The sequence below is a fragment of the Pipra filicauda genome, unplaced genomic scaffold, assembly GCF_003945595.2.
Source record: "Pipra filicauda isolate LSUMZ 115617 unplaced genomic scaffold, ASM394559v2 scaffold112_size3218982_pilon, whole genome shotgun sequence".
NCBI classification, from domain to species: Eukaryota; Metazoa; Chordata; class Aves; order Passeriformes; family Pipridae; genus Pipra; species Pipra filicauda.
The window spans coordinates 501,530-520,991 of NW_024103574.1; the positions used below are offsets into that span (position 1 = coordinate 501,530).

A 19,462-nucleotide genomic window follows, 5' to 3' on the forward strand; every position below is an offset into this window, starting at 1 on the left:
TGTAGCATTCTCTATTTTTATTTTCCAACGGCTGGCGGTAATTACTTTCTCACTTCCTCCACCTCCTCCCGCTCTCCAGCGGCTCGAGCTGTTTAAATGCCGGCACCGAGGGGGCGGCTGCTGCTTGCGGGTCGGCACGGCCGGCGCCCCGCACCGGGGGGGCTCTCAGCCGGGCAGGCACACCGCGGTGCCGGGAGCCGCCGGCAGGGGCGGTCAGGTGAGGTGTGTCCGCGGTGCTCGCGGGGCCGGGTCGGGGCCGGGCGCGGCGCTTTGTCCGCCGCGGCTCCCCCGCCCCGCGGCCCGGCCGCGGCTCCGCCGGGCGCGGCCCATTGGCTGCGGGGCCGGTAACGTGACACGGGCGGCGGGCGGGGCCGCGCCCGAGACGCGCCGGTTGGAGCCGGTGCCTCGCGCTGCGCCGGCGGCTGCCGCGCGGACCGAGCGAGCGCGCGGAGCGGGCGGTGCGGGAGGGCCGCTCCCACCGGTCCCACCGGCACGGGCGAGCCGGCCGGCACGGGCAGTGGTGGCGGCGGCAGCAGTAGGAGCAACGGCGGCGGCGACGACGACGACGACGGCAGGTAAGGGAGCGGCGGCCGCAGCTGACAGGTGCCCCGCGCCCCCGGCGTGGGAGGGACGGAAGGAGGGGGAGCAGCGCGGAGCGGGGCTTTCCGAGCGCGGCTGGCGGCTGGCTCTCGCCGCCCCCCGGTTTTCCCGGGGCTGCCTCTGCGCCGGCGGAGCAGGATGGCGCTGCCGTCCCGCGGGGCGCCCGGCGCTGCCCGCCCGCTGTCCCGGTGAGCCTGCGCGGCGGCCGCGGGAAGGGGCGGCCGCGGGGCCGCTCACCTGCCGCGGCCGCGGGGCCGCCGGGCCGGGGGGCGCAGAGCGGGGCTGTGCCTGCCCCGGGCCCGCGGGCGGGGCTCGGCACAAAACCGCTCTCTGGTTTGCGTAACCGGTATCTGCGTGTCCTCGGGTGACCCGGGCGCTACAGGTCGCCTGGGGCCGCCTCCCTCCGCCCCGGGCTCGCCCCGCAGCTGCCACCTTCGGCCCCGGGTGTGGCGGCGGCACCTGCCCGGGGGAAAGGGGCAGGCGGGTGCCAAGTCCCAACCTCCCCGGAAGGGAGGGAAGTGTTGAGGCCTGGCAATTCTGCGTGTCGAACAAGAAACAGTCCTCTTTTTTGTTCTCTTCCTTTTCTCTGTCTGGCCAATGCATTTCTCATGCTCAGGAAGTCAGTGATCTTGTAGCAGCTCTTGCTTCTGCTTGCACCCTGGCTGAGTTGTCCTGGTGACACCAGGCTTGCTTTGGGCCCATCTGTTCAGTGGTGAAACTGAGGCGCCTTCCTGTCTCCGGTTCAGAATCTGTCCATAGTGAATGCTGCAATTCTGTAGGATTGATTAAAGGGGACTTCCCTAAAGCTAATTTTATGTTAAGAATGTAATTAATTATGTGATGAGGTAAACTGTTTGAATTGGCCTATAGTGTGGTCATTTAAAAGCATACCTTTGAGGTAGTCCTAGAATAAGCTCGGAGCTGTGTGGCCACTTGTGGTTTTAAGTTTTTGTGCTGCTGACTCCCAGCTTTCCTTATCTGTTTGCTGAAGGGATAAATAAGGTGAGGTATAGTTATTTCTTCCTAAATCTTCGTTAGCGAAGCCTAGCCATGATGATAGTTATTTCTAGCGTCTCAGAATTTTTCCTTACATACCTTCCTAGTAGGAAGGGCAACAGATCAGGGCTTATTGATCTGTCTTATTTAACTTAAACTGTCAAGAAGGGGGCGAGAGCAAAGCCCATGAGGTTTAAGTAGTGACATTTTAAAGTACTTGTAGAACTTAAGTATTGTCTAACTGTGTGTTTTCTTTACTCTGTGTAGCTCAGCTGACTGTGTGGGGAATAGAAGAGTTATGATGAGTGACTTTTCTTCAGTATCTGTGGTGCCGAGCAGGGCAAAGGACATGAAATGAAATGAGAGCGGAAAGGAGAATGACTGTAGTAGAGAACCAGTAATTAGTATATGGGGGTTTTTTTAAGGGTTTTCCCCAGTGTTTAAAGCATTCTGTTGTAGCTAGATAACAAAATGTTTATCACATTAGCATATGTTATTACATTCTACTGAATTTTACATTAGCATAATGTAACTGACTTTCGGCTTCAGTAGGATTCATGTAACTTCCAGAAATTTGCAGTATTAACATGCTTCTTCCCTTACACTTTTGAGAGGAGTGAGTTGCTGGTCTGACTTGTATTTTTCTTCCTTTTTCAGGTAAACAGGATTTTCATGGGGAGAAAAAGAAAATTGCCTTTTGTTTATAGCAAGTTACCAATTCAGCTGCTGTTCGAAGTTAATGAAAGCGTATTGGATAACTTTTAGGCAGGGACCAACAATGCTAAAGAAACATCCATCAGCATTTCAGCCTTGTAAAATGAACTCGATAGAGCAGTATGTCACTGTCAAATAATTGTTTTTCTAAGGGGTTTCCGAAGGGTGGTGGAGGGGGAAATCCTGTGTTCCTTTAGCTGCTGCTGTGCCTGCTCTGCCTGATGTGCTACAGGTAGCAAAGAAGACTGTGGTACTAGTAGTACTATTTCAGCTTACAATACCTACTGCTAAAGCCTTAAAGCGTTACTCAGCTAGGATTAGAAATGGATGTTTCATGTGACTAAGGGGATAAGGTGTGGTTTATATGGGTCTCTGTGCTGCCTATCTGTTTCACACTGCTGTCTGTATTCTGTGCACTAACCTGTGGGCGGTATTTATCCTTTCTGTAGGCATCCTTATAACAGGATGTTCAGCTGTTGCCTTGCAAATAGTGTTATTCTGCCAGTTGTTCTTGCAGTTACTCTTCCTAAAGATAAGTTAGCAGTCTGTGCTGTGGCTATGAAACTGTTTGGTTCAGATACCATGGGTAGCCATGTAGAAGAGCGAGGAATGTAAAATAGAATTAATATTCTAATGTTTAAATATTCTGTCTTTTTAAAGTTTAAGTGGTATAGGTTATATAATTCCAATTAGAGTTTTACCGGACTTGGTTAGTGGACTTCAGTTTATTGTAGTTATGGGGATTCTTTTCCCCAAGTGGTTGTTAGTGGGCTACAAACAAATTCTGGATTTAATTTCTAACTAGTTGAAATGAAATTGTAATTCAATATTGAACTAAAGTGTCATAACACTTATGAATAGTTTCCCCAGATATTTGATTTAAACTTACTGATATGAAAGGGCTATACTTTAAGGAAGGCAGATGATGCAGCTCTCAATAAAGCTGTTACAAATGCAATTTGAACTATAGTGCTGACATACCCTCTTTTGGTGTCCACCCAAGAGAATTTTAGTGTCTTTCAACATCAGAAGCGAATTGTGGAGAAAACTTGTAATGCAGTATCTTCAATTTAGTGCTCATCAGTGCCATTCTGTTTCAAAATAATGTGCTTACACACCTTTAAATAAATAATGTGAGTTCATTTCCATCATAAGGGCTCAGCTTCTAAGTATGTTCCAATATTGTAAACTGGAATGCAATTTATTCTACTGGAATTGAGAATTTGGTTGACTGTGAGAAACTGAAGGATTGACAATGCCAGGGGGCCAGTGATACCAATAAGAATATGGTAGTAACACAATCTGGTTGCTGCTAATTGTTACAAACACTTTGTTTCTTTGGGTGACAATAGTTTGAGTTGTGATTTTAGTTTAATGGAAGCGATGTTTCAGTTTTGTGGCACAGCAGCTATAAATCTATGGTCATTTAGTTTACTCAGGCTTAATTAAAGTGACATTGATTTTAGAGCTCTTACTTCAAACCCCAGAAAATGTAACCCCTTATTTCCCAAATATTATTGCCTTAGTTTTGGGGGAAAAATATCACTAATCTGTGACTGTTCAGGTTGTTTCACTATTTTTTTCACTCTTTTTCACATTTATTTCACTAGTTTTTGGTAACTAAAGTTCATTTGCATCCAAATATAAAGGTCTACTGATCTGAAATTGAAGAATTGCACATTTAGATTGTAATGCTAAAGTATTTCTCCTTTAAACTAATTTTCCATCTGAATCAAAACAATCTTGATGTGCATTTGTTGTGTAATCCAAAATATTTGAAGAAGTGAGGCAATTTGGACATTTTTAACTAAAACCTCTCTGTTTCTAGACTGTGTTTAAATTATTTACAAGATAAACTGTCATTTCAAACCCATGCCAGTGCAAGTGTGAAAATGATTATTACTTTGCCTGTGCCTTTGCAGTACAGGAAAACTGTTTTCCAAGTAAATACTTTTTATTAAACAGTAACGTTGTTTAAATACTAACTGTGGTGACACTGACTCAAAGTTAGGAAAGCACCAAAATATTGTTTAATTGAAGTGAGATGGGATATGTCAATACTCAAGTGTTTTACTGAAGAGGAGTTAAAAGTAGTGTCTGCTTTGCTTCCAAGTATTATTCAGTTTCTTACAAGTATGGGGTTAGAGGTTTTTTACTTCAAAGTTCTTAATTGATTCAGTTGATGATAAAACCTTGACTCTTGTTTTTGAAGTTATTAAACTTGGCTTCATACCAAAAAGTGTTTTTCTTGTAGTACTGCTGTCTGATCTGTTCGATCTGCTCAGACAGCCTACTCAAAAAAGGAAATTCTGTGCAGTAAAGGGCTGTTGCACAGCATACTTGGTCTTGATGGAAGTACACAGGGTGAACATAGGTCCTAAACTAACTTTGTGTTTGTTCAGGAGACAAAGAAGGATTACTGTGGATTTACTGTAGAATTCAAGTCTGATCACTTGTTTGCGGTTCTGAAACTTAGCATTGTCCCGGGAGATGCTTCTGATAAGCACAGCACTGCTTTTGGCTCTCCTGATCCCATGGGGATGTGCAGCTCTCCAACTGTAGAGTTGTGTTTAGGTGTTGGTATGTAATTTGTACATAGCTATCACACAGTATGTGCAATGTGAAATCTGTCTTTCAGTCCTTTCATTTTATCAAATGTCAAATCCAAACTCCCCTGAAATGGAAATGGAATAGGGTTTTACCAATCCTCCAGCAGAGTGCAAGCTGGCTGCATAATCACCTCAACCTCTTAAGTGTCTTCCTATTCGTATTACTCTGCATTATGTATTTATTAATTGGATAAAGCAACCAGATACCTCTTCTTTTCTTTCCTTTGTTTAGTATGGCCTGTGACCTGTCTCCTTTTCTGTGAACTCCTTGTAACTTTTGTGAAATTACCAGCTTTGTTTTAGCTGACATAGTATGGAGTCACTCTGGAAGGTTGTGGGTTTGTTTTTTTTTCTGTAACCTAGATTTAATCTCTTACACTCCACTTGTTTAGAAAACCATTTCATTTATCAATGAAATGCACCTACTTGGTCTGGCTAGCTCTGTTTAATTTTTACAAGTTGAGCACCAGATTTTTTGAAAGGAAGAAAAAAAAGCCGTGAATCTGTAACTGGATTTCTTTGTTTCTTTAAATATGTATGAAGTTCTTGTTTATATTTTTGTTGGATCTGTCATACCATGAACCTGTCTGGGAAGATGTTGATGAATTAAGTACATTGCTGTGAATTAAGTACATTAGATCACAAATCCATTAGCATTTCATTAAAAAAAAGGTAGGCTTGCATACAAGGAGATAACTGATAAATGCTTTGAATGTGCTTGGCTTCAACATTATTTGTACAAAAATTCTCTTGTACTGCTTGGGTGCTGGTTCTGCTTGTATCCCTTTTCTTGAGACTTAACATACACTGACTTTCTGTTGCATTAATGTGTGTACTTCCTTATGGACTGTCTAATGCCAAGCTTAAAAATACAATTCTTTAGGCTCTTAGAATCACAGAATGGTTGGGGTTGAAGGGACCTCTGAACATCACCTGCTCTGAGCCCTGCTAAAGGAGCTTCACCTAGAGCAGGTTGCACAGTGTATAGATACTTTAGAGCAGTAGGAATACATGCCCCTCTCCTACGTCTTATTTAATACTGAAGGTTTTGTTTACTTGGAAGTGTTAGAGGACCAAAAAAAGGGGAATGGGGGCTGACAGAGAAGATAGTGCTTTACTTTACATACTAACTTCTTTGTGTTGAAAATGAGTGAGATGTGATCAGACTGTGTGGTGTCACATAATGGATATTTGGGACTTGTTCTTTGTTTCAGGTTTTTGGACCCCTGTTATTACTTCATGAGAAGTTCAGAACTAATGTTCTGGAAAAAAATCTATATGGTTTGTTTTGCACTGAAAGGTGCTGGTCCATGATAATCTCAGTAAGAAAGACACTCAGACACTGTACAGTATAATTAGAAATGTTTTTTATTGGGTTTGACACTATAAAGAAGGAGAATAGTATAAATAATCTTACATCTGTTTATACTGGGAACACAGACTGTGTATCATCGACTGAGCCTTTAATCCTTGTGGAGCACATTGTGCAGACTCTGCCTGTGGACAGGGTTACCTCAGTTTGATCAGTCAACCTATTATAGAATTTTCTTACAAGAAAACAACTCTGTGCATCATTTCTACTGTTAACGAGGAAAGACATTCACAAGAGAACTTCTTGCAGTAATCCCAGGTACCAAGTGGGAGCTTACCTGCAGACTTCTTGTGATCTGGCCAAATTAATCCTGTGGACAAAAGATCTGCATAGCATAGGTTTGAACCTGTTAACTGCCCGGAGTGGATCACTAACACCTCAGCATGCCATGGTCTTCCAGTCAGAACCACTACAATTTGTTATACTTTTTTATTTTTAAAACCTTATGGAATTCTTTCCAATAACTAAAATTGTTAATGAGGTTTGCTATGTTTCTTTAGGAATTGCCAAGGAGACTCATGATAGAACTCTTTTTTAGCGGGCAATACCAATGTGGAGTTTTGGCACTCTTCCTATAATTTCCTTTTTAAAGTGGAATATGTGAAATGTACAACTGCTTGGAGAAATGCAAATTAATGGAGCAAATAAAAAGAGTGCTAGAGTTTCCAGTGAGAACACAAATAAGTTAAATTACTTGTCAAATATTAGGATGAAACAAGATACGTCTCTATTGTATGACCAATACAAAGCACTCTTCTAAACAGATGCTTGTGTTGTTTATTGTAGTCAGTATTTTAGATGCTAAGAGGTCTCTTAAGTTAAAACCTTTTTTTTTTTTAATGCATGTTTGAGTTAGGAAACTGTACAGCTTTAGTGTCTCAGTATTAACTGTTGCTTATCGGAAGTGTTCAGATTTGATTCAAAGTCTGGGTTCTGCTTATTTGGGGATCTGAGAAAGCACCTTGGCTATAAATGGAGTGATACATTCTGGGCAAGTAGACAGCTTGCTCTAAAAGTGATCAGTCACATTGATGCAATTACATGCAAAACAAAGCTGGTCTACCTTTCATTTTACTGTAGTTTTTTTACCATTGGATGGCTTACCTGTTTAATTGGGAAACATACTTGTTCAGAAACTTAGGTTTGTACCTGCTTGTCAGTTTTTCTACATTTTGGTTTTCAGAGTTTTTTGTATAAACTGTTTTTCTCACCTACCATCTGTTTGGTTGTAAACTTCAGTTTAAACAATCTCTTTCTCGCTAGTACAGGTCTTTCTAGGAGCATAGGTTGTGACCTATTTCGGCTACAACACAGTCCTTAGCACTTTGGACTTAACTTGAGGAGAGGCCTGGAGAAAGTGCTTTTACTAGTCAAAGTATTTATATATGAATTTGTATTTAAAATTGCTCTACAGGATAGACTAGTACTAAATAAAAAGCACATTTAACTTTTGAATATGTATCTTATAATGCAACTTCATTACAGAGTTAAATCTTCAAAGTAGTTGACTTGTTTTTTTCCCTCCCATCTGCTATTCAGAGTTAAACTCAAGTAACTTCATGCACTTGGGCTGACCTAACTGATACGATTCATTATCATGTGGCCTACAGGTGTGTAATTTTAACTACCTAGGCAGCTGGAATGTTTGAAGATGATCCATCTCCCCTGTGAGTGTTTGACCAGTGACATATTTTACAACCCAAGTTCACCTCTTTACTGGGTTTCCTTGAACAGAGAAAAGGCTCAGTACTTGGCTATCAATGATATTTAGTGAGAACTTAATATGGCTCAAGAAAGACAATGGTCTCTTCTGGAGTGCTGCAGGCATAGGATGGAAATGCATAATGTAATGTATCTAATCTTGTGCACTGAGATATGAAGAGTAAATCTTATGCTTTTAAAGCAAATCAGATTGGAGTAAAGCATATTTTCAACTTAGATTATACTGCAGAATAATTTCTTTTTTTTTCTTGGATTAAGTGTACCAGAGAGAGAAAGGAAGTAATAAAACAAAGATGTGTACTCTTGAGTTCAGGTGAAGCTGCCTGAGTGCTTTTTTTGCCTGAGGCCTTTTGTATTGAACCTGGGAATGCTCAAACCTTTAGGTAGTTGACGAAAATGAAACACACTTGCCATGTTGGACTCCTATTTTTCTCAGCTTGATGAAGGCATGGTAGTGGTAGGGATGGGTAGTAGTTGCTTGATTTTTGCCAGATTTTTTATCAGTGTATGTGCTGTGCAGTTAGCTCTGAAGCAGTAGCAGAGAAGAGTAAGCCTGGTAAAGTAAAAATGTAAGTGTAGCCTAACTTAATAAATTTTAAACTATGTTTACACTTTTTTCCCCAGGAATTATTTGGCTATACAGTCTTATGTAAGCCTTCTCCAGAGAGCGAGGACTGCTTCTTAAACAGCATAAAGCTTTGCTATTACTGTTCTACATCTTATGTTCCTGTCTTGAGAGTGGGAGTGTTTAAGGCAAGACCTCTAGTTAGTCCAGGTACAGATGGTTGAGATTGTTTGTAGTTGTAATTACAGTCTCTGAGTGTTTGGAAGGAGTTTAGGTCTTGATTATTTGAGCAGTTGATATGGCAAACTTGTAATAGTGTTAGTGCCTTTGTGAACATCTGGTGCTTGAGGAATATGCTGGTTAATATAGAATGTTGGAATGTCTTTGGGCTTATTTTAAATACAAAAGGATAATCACTTATACATGTTTAATTATCACCTGTGACCTTCTTCAGACGGAATTGGAAAGAAGCTTTCTCTAATCTTGTTTGTATATTCCGCATTCAGTGGAATACGGATTCAAAAACACAATCCCCATCAAAAAGGTCCTACAACTGAATCTGCCTGTGGACACAGGTGACCAAAGTACAGATTCTGAAAAACCATGTATCAAATGCAGTGTTTGAATTCAGCAGTCTACTGCTTAAAAAAGTTAGAGGCAGTTACCTGACTGCTTCTGCTAAAAGCAAGTATGACAGTATCATTCTTTATGAAGTTCAGAATTGCACCAGAACTCTTGCAGCACCTGGCTGTTTGTTTTCAGAGAATGCCTGAGAAAGGAAACAGCAGCACACCAATAGAAGCGGAAGGTTTTGCCAGGAAAGATCTGTGTTGGGTAATGAGTGTGTGTATGGGTAGAGTTTGTTTTTTTTTTCCTTTGGGAATTTTCATGAGGGCTTATTTGCAAGTGGAGGCTCAGGCTGTGCATGTGAAACCATAAGCAGGAACTAGGCATCCCATAGGGGAGTCTCAAAGCTACCTGTGAAGCAAAACTGATTGTGTGTTTAGTTTATTATTGAACTTAATTTTCCATCCGCAACTTCGGAAACTAGCTAGAAGCTAAGTTGGTACTGTAGTTCAGGAATCACTTTTGATAGAAAATTGATAGAACAAACATGTTTGCTAAAAATGTCAGCATCTCCTTATCAAAGTTGAGAAGCAACTACTTGAGTCTTAAGAGATTGACTGACAACTTGGTGGCTGTGTTTCTTTGAGGGGGGGGGGGGAAGCAAGATAGAGGAGCCACAGAAATACCTCTCAGGGTATGTTTTAGTTGTATAAATCTATTTTTATTAAATTAGTGTGTCAAAAACACCGGTTGAATACCCTTTGGGGAGGACAAGCAAGGCAGATACCTTGCTGCAGAGCCATCCCTAACTAAATGTGCCTAAAATTACATAAGCAATGACCAAATGACAGAAATGCAATGTTAAGTAACCTTTTGGCAGCTGGGGGCGGTGGTGGGTGTTTGATGCTTATAGATAGTGTTTTTCAAAATAACAGCCTTTTATTCACATTCTGGGTATGTTTCTATTGATCAGATTTAATAAGTCTTGAAGTAACTAAAAATTGCCTAGGTATCAGTGATCTTTATTACTTTCTTTTTCTGGCCTATATCTCTGCACTGGTCTGGAGTAACTCTCCTAAAGTCATTATTTTGCCTGGGGCTAAACTTCACTCTCTCGTCTTCTAAGAAAGATTGCCAATTGAATTAGGCCATTTTGAAAAGCTCTTATGGCTTTGATATGAGTTGAAAGCTGCTGGAGATGAGGTTTATCAAACCCATTACAGTTCAGCATTATTCCATTTGATTAGTCACTCTTGGCATACAGACAGGATTTGAAAGAAAAACATCTTTAGCAAAATTATCATTAATAATTTACATGTTTACATTACACTTGTATGTACTGTGTATGCCTCCAATGGGAAGCTTTATTTCATATATATAGAATTGTAATGGATACACATGCTTCATTGGAAGGCTTCAAAAAGTAGCTGTTCACTAGTCCAGAGTTCAAGTATTTAAATACTTAGTGTTGTGACACTTGCTTTTTGCTAGAAAGTCTTGTAAAACCACAGCAAGAATGTAATCTTTTTTTTCTGGGATCTGTGATAGGCACTAACAGCTTTCCAGTGCAAGGTATAGAAGTGACAAAGAAAGCATTTCATAGAAACAGACCTCACAAAGTTACACAGCTCAGTCTCACTTGGAGTTTTCAATCTCTACAAAAAGTAAATTTTTTTTTTGGTAATATGGCATTGCTTGAAGGGGTACTAGGTGATGTGTATTTTCAGGTATACCAATATGGTTTTCACAGAATTGGCTTAAGTTTCGTTTTCTGTTTTCTTTTCTGTAACTTTTAGGGAAAATACTTTATCCAAGAGTTTTATTGTACTATGAATTCTGTCCTTTATACTGAATAGGTATGCCCTAGTCCCCAAGAATGCTCCAATAAGCATTTAGTTATATAAAACACCTTCTTGAAACATTAGTATCTGCCCAAGTCCCTGATGAGGTTTACATGATTGTCAGGAAAAGAATAGTTCCCATCCTCATGCTAATTAGATCTCTCACACTTTTTAAAGCCAGTTCAGTGATAATTTTGACTTTTCAAATGTTTTTCATTGTTGGAGTCCAAATATTTCATGATCTGATGACAGTTTATTTTCTCTTCAGGAGTGTATTGGAACCATCCAGTCCTCCTTCAGCTGCTTTCCCTTGAGTGGGCCTGGTAAGTTTTTACATTCTATTACAAGCAGCTTTGTCAATGCAAGAAGAGTTATTTTCAGTCATCCTTCCCCTTTCAAATGTGAATGTGGAGTAAGAATAAGGTTCTACCTTAGTTCAGCTATTGTTTGACTTTTTACAATTTATCACCTCTGTTTGGACTTGAAATGTACAGTACTAATATATTATGAACATGAGCTGTCAGTGTGCCCAGGTAGCCAGGAAGGCCAATGGCATCCTGGGCTGTATCAGGAATAGTGTGGCCAGCAGGACCAGGCAGTGATTGTCCCCCTGTGCTCGGCACTCATGAGGCTGCAAATCCTCTGTCCAGTTCTGGGCCCCTCACAACAAGGAAGACATTGAGGTGCTGGAGCGTGTCCAGAGAAGGGCAGCAGAGCTGGGGAAGGGTCTGGAGCACAAGTCTTAGGAGGAGCAGCTGAGGGAGCTGGGGGGTTCAGCCTGGAGAAGAGGGGGCTCGGGGGGACCTTATCACTCTCTACAACTCTCTGAGAGGAGGTTGTAGTGAGGTGGGGGTCGGTCTCCCAGGCAACAAGTTCATAGTTATTTGGAAAAAAAAAACCACATTACTTCCCAGTTGAAGTAGGGCCTAACTGTAGGCAGTTTCCTTGGGGGGGGGGTGGGGGGGTGGTTTGTGTTGATGTGACTGCAAAACTTTGACTTCACATTCTGCATGACCACATATGAATATGTACTGTTCCATTTTATGTCGCTGTAGCAATGCAGAGCTTAATGGATCCACAATGAGGCAGCAGTTCTAATGAAAGCTGAAATGTTTGCTCTTTATTTAGTTTAAACCACTAAAAATAAGTATATTAAATGTTTTCTCCATCCAGAATGAAGACAAATGTAAAGATGGCATGTCCAAGGAATTTTAAAAGGTGTAGACCTCCTGACTGAACAGTGCTGTGTAATTTATTCTCTTTAATTAGTAAAGTAAGTATGAATCAAACCTATTCTTCTGGGGGTTAAATGTGACATTTTTATATATAAATTACAGTATTGAACAATAATAAACTTTGCTAGCTTAATTTTCATTCTGTCAATGTGCTTAATTGTCTTGATGGGAGAAGATGGGGAATTATATATAAGAATATGTAATGCAAAATATTTTTTGGAGAGTTTTTTTATGTATTTTTTAAATTGGTTAGAAATATTTAATCTGGTAGAAAATTCTAGATTACAAGAGACATCATGTTAATGTATCACTCTGATTTTGGAATTCTTTGTAAATAAGAAATCACTTCTGTTATTTAAGTTTAGGATGGTGGTGAAGGACTGCAAGTAATGTATCAACCACTTCTTTAACTTATACCTGCTTGTTGCTTCTACTTGAACAGTGCCCAAATATATTTTCTCCTAATCTCTGATGCTAGTTTCACTGTTTTAAGTTTTTGTATTCCAAGTACCTTTCCTTAAAATAAATCCAAAAGATGATGGTTAGGGTCAGGTGCCAGGAGTTCTTGGATCCTTTTGCTATGCTCTGGAGGCTAGGCCAAATGTTAGACATATTTAAAACTCTGAAAACAGTAATAAGCTTAAATTGTTTAATGGTGAGATAAATTGTTTTTTACAATTCTCTGACAATGTCCTTTCTCTTGTTTTCCCCTCTACCAGCTGCTGTTCTCTCACAGGTGAAAGTCATGATCACGCTAACAGACCTCAAATGTTTAGCAGATGCCCAGTCATCCTACCAAATACTAAAACCATGGTGGGATGTCTTCTGGTATTACCTCACCATGATAATGCTGCTACTTGCTGTGCTCGCTGGGGCCCTCCAGCTTACTCAAACCAGAGTATTATGTTGTCTTCCTTGCAAGCTAGAATTTGACAATCATTGTGCTGTGCCTTGGGATTCAGTTAAAGCCAACCTTAACATGTCGGCTGGCTCTCCAGCACCGATAATCATCCCGCTTAAAATCCAGAACTATCTCCATCGGCAGCAGTATTCCTATATCGATGCAGTATGTTATGAGAGAGAGCTTCACTGGTTTGCCAAATTTTTCCCATACCTAGTGCTTTTGCATACCTTTATTTTTGCAGCTTGCAGTAATTTCTGGCTTTACTATCCTAGTACAAGTTCCAGGCTTGAGCACTTTGTAGCCGTTCTCCAGAAGTGTTTTGATTCTCCATGGACAACACGTGCCCTCTCAGAAACAGTTGCTGAGCAGTCTGCGAGGAAGTTGCCAACAGCCAAATCAAAAACAGTGATTTCATCACCTGCGTGTTCAGGAGACATAGGGGCCAGCAGACAGTCCCTGCCATATTCACAACCTGGTTTGGAAACAACAGGAAGAGAAAATTCAAGTGTTCTTGACAAAAAAGAAGGGGAACAAGCTAAAGCTATATTTGAAAAAGTGAAGAAATTCAGACTCCATGCCGAAGAAAAGGATGTCGTATATACAGTGTATATGAAACAGATTATAGTGAAAGTCTTTGTAGTTGTCATAATAATAATTTATGTCCCCTACTATTTATCATTTATTACACTTGAAATTGATTGTGTAGTTAATGTTCAAGCCTTTACAGGCTACAAAAGGTACCAGTGTGTTTATTCGCTAGCAGAAATTTTTAAAGTTTTGGCTTCATTTTATGTTGTTTTAGTGATCTTCTATGGATTAACTTGTACTTACAGTTTGTGGTGGATGTTAAGAAGTTCACTTAAGCAATATTCTTTTGAGAAGCTGAGAGAGAAAAGTAATTACACTGATATACCTGATGTAAAGAATGACTTTGCATTTATTCTCCACTTGGCAGATCAGTATGATCCTCTTTATTCCCAACGATTCTCAATATTCCTGTCTGATTTGAGTGAAAATGAACTCAAACAGATAAATCTTAACAATGAATGGTCAGTGGAAAAACTGAAAAATAAACTAGTAAGAAATTCCCAAGACAAGACTGAACTTCACCTTTTCATGTTAAATGGTCTTCCAGACAGTGTCTTTGAACTGACAGAAATAGAAGTCCTAAGCCTGGAACTTATTCCTGAAGCCAAACTTCCTTCAGCTGTGACTCAGCTTGTCAATCTCAAAGAACTCAATGTTTATCATTCATCACTAACGATGGATTATCCAGCAGTCAGCTTTTTAGAGGAAAATCTGAAAACACTGCGCTTGAAATCTAGCGAGATGGGAAGAATTCCATTTTGGGTCTTTCATCTAAAAAACCTACAAGAATTGTGCTTAACAGGATATTTCATGCTAGATCATCACAACTCCATATACAACGAAGGCTTTCAGGGGCTAAAAAATCTGAGATCAATTCACTTGAAAAACAACCTTTCCCGTATACCTCAAGTGGTTACAGATCTTCTGCCTTCTTTACAACACTTGTGTATCAACAACGAGGGAAATAAACTGATAGTGCTAAATAATCTGAAGAAGCTAGTAAACCTGAGAACCTTGGAATTAATCTGCTGTGATTTAGAGCGCATTCCCCATTCCATTTTTACACTAAACAATTTGCATGAAATTGACTTAAAAGAAAATAATCTCAGAACAGTGGAAGAAATAATTAGTTTTCAACATCTTAAGAACCTTTCTTGCTTAAAATTGTGGCACAACAGTATTTCATATGTCCCAGTGCAGATTGGTGCATTATCGAACCTGGAACAATTGTATCTAAATTATAATAATATTAAAAGTGTTCCATTGCAGCTATTTCTTTGTAAAAAATTACACTATTTGGATCTTAGCTATAATAAGCTAACCTCCATCCCTGAAGAAATCGGTTTTCTGACCAATCTGCAGTACTTGGCTTTGACAAAGAACCACGTAAGTAGAACTTTGAATTACTACTCAAAAAAAAAAAAACAAACCAAAAACAAAACAAAACAAACAAACAAAAAAAACAAACACCAAAACTTAACCTAGTATTTCTTCTGGAACAGCCTCTGGCTCGAAATGATTTTGTGGTTATTCATGATAAAAGTAAAGCTGAAAAAAAGGGGTGGTGCTTGTTTAATTACTAAAACTTTGGTATCAGCAAAGCTCACATAATACTGAATAAGTACTACCCTGGTCTGTAAGGGCTTTGATCCAGAGATAGTATAGGTTAGCGTGGCTGCAGAAACATATCTTCCCTTTCCCTGCAGCTGTCTATCCTATGTAGTATTTTAATGGAAGTGAAACCAAAAGATGTAGTAAATGAACAGCTAATTGATGAGCAGCTCAGCTATCCCATTGGGAAGAGGGAAATAATTATGGTTGGTAACCTTATCAGCAGTGCTAAACTGTCTGGCTCATTAGTGTGGTGCTCAGGCTTGTGACTTCAGACTTCTTTTGAGGTTTATAATTGTTTTGCTGGTGAGGTTGGGTTTGGAAGTTATATGTCAGTAGTGTGGAGCAAGACTCCTGCACTGCACAGATAACTGCTTGTACAAGTTTCACGACACAGGAGCTGCTACTGTCTCTCCACAGTCTGTGTTTGTCCTTAAATGATCCTTAGGAGGCAGTAGCCTTTTTATCTCCTCTGCCACCTGCACTCCTTTGCATGCACTCCTTTGCATGCACTTGTGTGCATGCACGCAGATATGTGCTTCCCCTTCCATGCTTGTCTTGACTTCTGCCAGTAGCTTTGTTACCAGAACAGGTGCAATAAAACCATTGTAATGCTCTCAAGCGCTTGATCACATAATGATAAAAGCATTACAGTCTTCCTTTTTTCTTATCCTTTCATAAACTAAGAGAATTTTTTACCCTAAAAATAAAAATGGTAAATGTCAAAACGTGCAACTGCACGTAGGCTAACAACTTCTAATGTACTTTATTTTTGTTCTTCTCTTTCCTTTTTCTAGATTGAAATGCTGCCTGATGGATTATTTCAATGCAAAAAGCTGCAATTTCTTCTTCTGGGAAATAACAGTTTGATGAATTTGTCCCCTTTTGTGGGTCAGCTGCCGAATCTTGTTCAGTTAGAGCTCATTGGAAACTATCTTGAATCACTTCCTGCTGAACTGGAAGAATGTCAGTTCTTAAAGCGAAATAGCCTAATCGTAGAAGAAAGGTTGTTAAAAACACTTCCACCTCGTGTAAGGGAGCGTTTGCAGACATGCTCAGATAAGTCCTAAGTTTAAAATGAAACTGCATCATTGCATTCTACAAGTTTTTTGCTTAATATCTCTCTAAAGACCTGTATTGGTAGAGAGAAACAAAGGAGAGAGAACGATTTACAAATCAGTCTTAAATGCATTGAACTGAATTGATTGTATTGGAAAAGAAAAAATTATTTAGATTCAAACAAAAAATGCAGGCTTTTACAGGTTTGAAAATTTGAAACATAAATTGTTGGTTAGGTTCTACTGATTGGAATAATTCAGTTAAATGCTTAAGGTACTATTGAAATGGAAGAGTTGATTGCCTGGCTATCATGAGAGTGTACATACTTTTTTCCTATGAGAATTTTTTCTGTTGATAGTGATGATTTTAAACAGTTTCATCTCCTGCCATATGAAGTCTAAGGACTGTCTGGAATTATTTTCTAAATATGAACTCTTCACTAACTCAGAATGTATTAAATTAAGAGTTTAAACTATTTGAGCAGTTTAATTGCATGAGGTATACTGAAAGTAATTTTGCAACATAATTTTTAAAGCTTTTGACAAGTACTAAGTATTAATCTGATAATTGTGGAAGATGCTATTTGAATCTTGCTATTAAATACCTAGAACCAGTTTCAGCATTTTGTCTTAAAAATAGTAAATATAAAATAAATTGTTGCCTAGAAATTGGGAGGAATCAGAAGAATCTGAAATAACTGTTGTACTGATGTACCAGACAACCAGTCTCACATTACTGATCTTCAGAGACAATGGTGGTGAACAGAATGCAATATAGTTGCAAAGTTGTCTTCTTATGTTGTGAGCATCCCAGGTGTTAGTGTAGTGTATGTTGCTGATTAATATTTTTATAACTTTTCATTACTGACTGCCTCAGTGCCACTTCTCCACACCCAGTTAGTGGGGAGAGGATGAAGGAGGTTTGTATTAGATAGGGACAGAAAGACACAGTTAAAACAAACTAAATAAGCACACAGCTTATTTCCTTGGGAGGAAAAGACAGGAAGCATTATAAGCTGTGCCTCTCCTAGGGATGTAATAATTTCATAAATTACAGTGGTGGGATAAACTCTTATGCCATCCTTAGTACGTGCACAACTGGATGGAAATAAAATGGTTCCTGACTTCATTCTTCTGCTGTGCGCTGTTTTATTGTATTTGAAGTCTTAATTCTCATTATGTTTATCATGTTCACTATAAACATAAGTTATGCCCTTGGGGAAAAAATAGTATGCTTTCCAAAAACATATTTGAAAATGTTGTTTTTTAAAAACTTTAAAATAATACAAAATCTCAATTATTAGTTAAACAGATGATGCAATCTATGCTCTTAATGACTTTGTGTTCATGAGTGTGCTAACTGTCCATTCCAGTTTGTAATAACAAATCATCACAGATAAAACCAGTTTTAGTACTAGACTATTTTTAGTCATCTCTTGCTCCCATTCCACTGCCAGTTTTGTGGAGTGTAAGGTTTATTTCAAATGAACATCCCCAAACAAGTCTGATCAATGTGGAAGTAGGCGATATCTCTGCAATGGCAGTGCAAGAGGTGCGTGTTTAATCACTATACTGATGGCATTCCAAAGACCTTTGTAGTTAGAGCACTTTTCTTCTCAGGGAACCAAAATGTGGTAAAACTATTATTTTCTATGTAGTTTTAGAAATGTTTGGTGTAAACTGGTTTGTTGTGTTTATGTGGAGACCAGTGCTGCTGGAACAATCTTTCATAGTGTCTGTTTATAACTCCTCCAAACTCTGTCAACTAATTTTGAGTTGTATAATAGTCCCATAGGAATTTACATGGTTCACCAACAGAGCTAGTTGTAGTAGATGTGATTAAGCCAGAGTGCATTGATTTACAGCCCTGTGGCAAGACTTGTGTTAATAATTGCAATAGGCCTGTCTGGACTTTATAACTTAACATTAAAGAACACTTTATGCCAGAATTTGACACGCAAGACTTGCAGTCTAATAATTTTTAAAAGATTAAGCAAGCATTTTCTTTAAAGCTTTTTTTCTAGATAGGAAATCTGTTTTGAAAATGTAAAACAAGTAAGTACCTGACTTGGCCAATAGCTTCAACTTTTTAGCAGTACATCTGTCCTTTTCCATAATCAACCAAACTGATGAAGGCGAATAATAATCTTAAACATCCATTTTACACTCGTTCTGTCAGGAGTGAAATAATGGAAATAACTTGGAGAAAGGTACTTTGTTTCTAAAATGTGTAACCTCAAAGGATTTGAGGAAACACTCAAAAATGCATAAGAATAGTGACACTGCTATATAGGTTAAATGGGTCACATTTTTTGCAGACTTAAATATTGGTTCACTCTGTAGCCCCTCAAGAGGGTTACATTATTTTCGCTGCATGTTTGAGTGTTTATAAAACACCCAGACAAAACCCAGGAAGTGTAAAGGCTATAATCTCTAGCCTTGCTTTCAAACCACAGTGTGCCTTTACTATCCATTTTGTACCGCAAAACCCAATCCAAGTGCTTAGAATTGAGGGTGGAGACAAATGTAACTGAATTTCTTGAATCCACTTCAGGCATTACCTTAATATTCAAAATTTCTTCAAAATGAGGGGATTTTTCAGGGAATCAATATATAAATCCACTGTCAAACTTTGTACAATAAGTATTGTTGGCATCTAGTCTTTGTATTAAAAATCACTTCCAATCAAAAAAGGCTTTTCAACTTGTTTGTGTTGTATTGTGTTTATGAACTTTGTATTGTGACCTTCCGTATCATGAACATTTTGTTAAAAATTAAATTTTTTTTTGCATTACAATTCTATGAACTGTTCTTTATTTTACATATGAGACATTGCATTTAATGCAAAGCTCAGAAGTCTGCTGCCAGCTATCTGTACCTATGTGCAACCAGCTCTGTCTTCCACAGGAAAGTGTGAAGATAGTGAACAGCAGTGGGAAATAATATTATGCTCCATGTCCAAACAGTTTTTTGTATTCTGGACTAGGAGAGAAGTTCCTGTGTTTACTTAGAACTAAGCTTCCATCTTAATTGTTGTTACAGAACCTTTTCCAAGTCTCTCTTTCTAATTTTTGTGAGCT

At 39.4% G+C, this 19,462-nt stretch overlaps 1 protein-coding gene across 1 annotated transcript; it reads left to right on the forward strand.

Moving 5' to 3' along the window:
* The first annotated feature begins 389 nt into the window (after nt 1-389).
* Nucleotides 390-17,517, forward strand: LRRC8B (leucine rich repeat containing 8 VRAC subunit B). Its single transcript, XM_027713120.2, has 5 exons — nt 390-575; nt 11,255-11,309; nt 12,160-12,259; nt 12,941-15,099; nt 16,122-17,517. The coding sequence occupies exons 4-5, from the start codon at nt 12,967-12,969 to the stop codon at nt 16,392-16,394; spliced, it is 2,406 nt and encodes an 801-aa protein (XP_027568921.1). The 5' UTR covers nt 390-575; nt 11,255-11,309; nt 12,160-12,259; nt 12,941-12,966; the 3' UTR covers nt 16,395-17,517.
* The last annotated feature ends 1,945 nt before the right edge of the window (nt 17,518-19,462 follow it).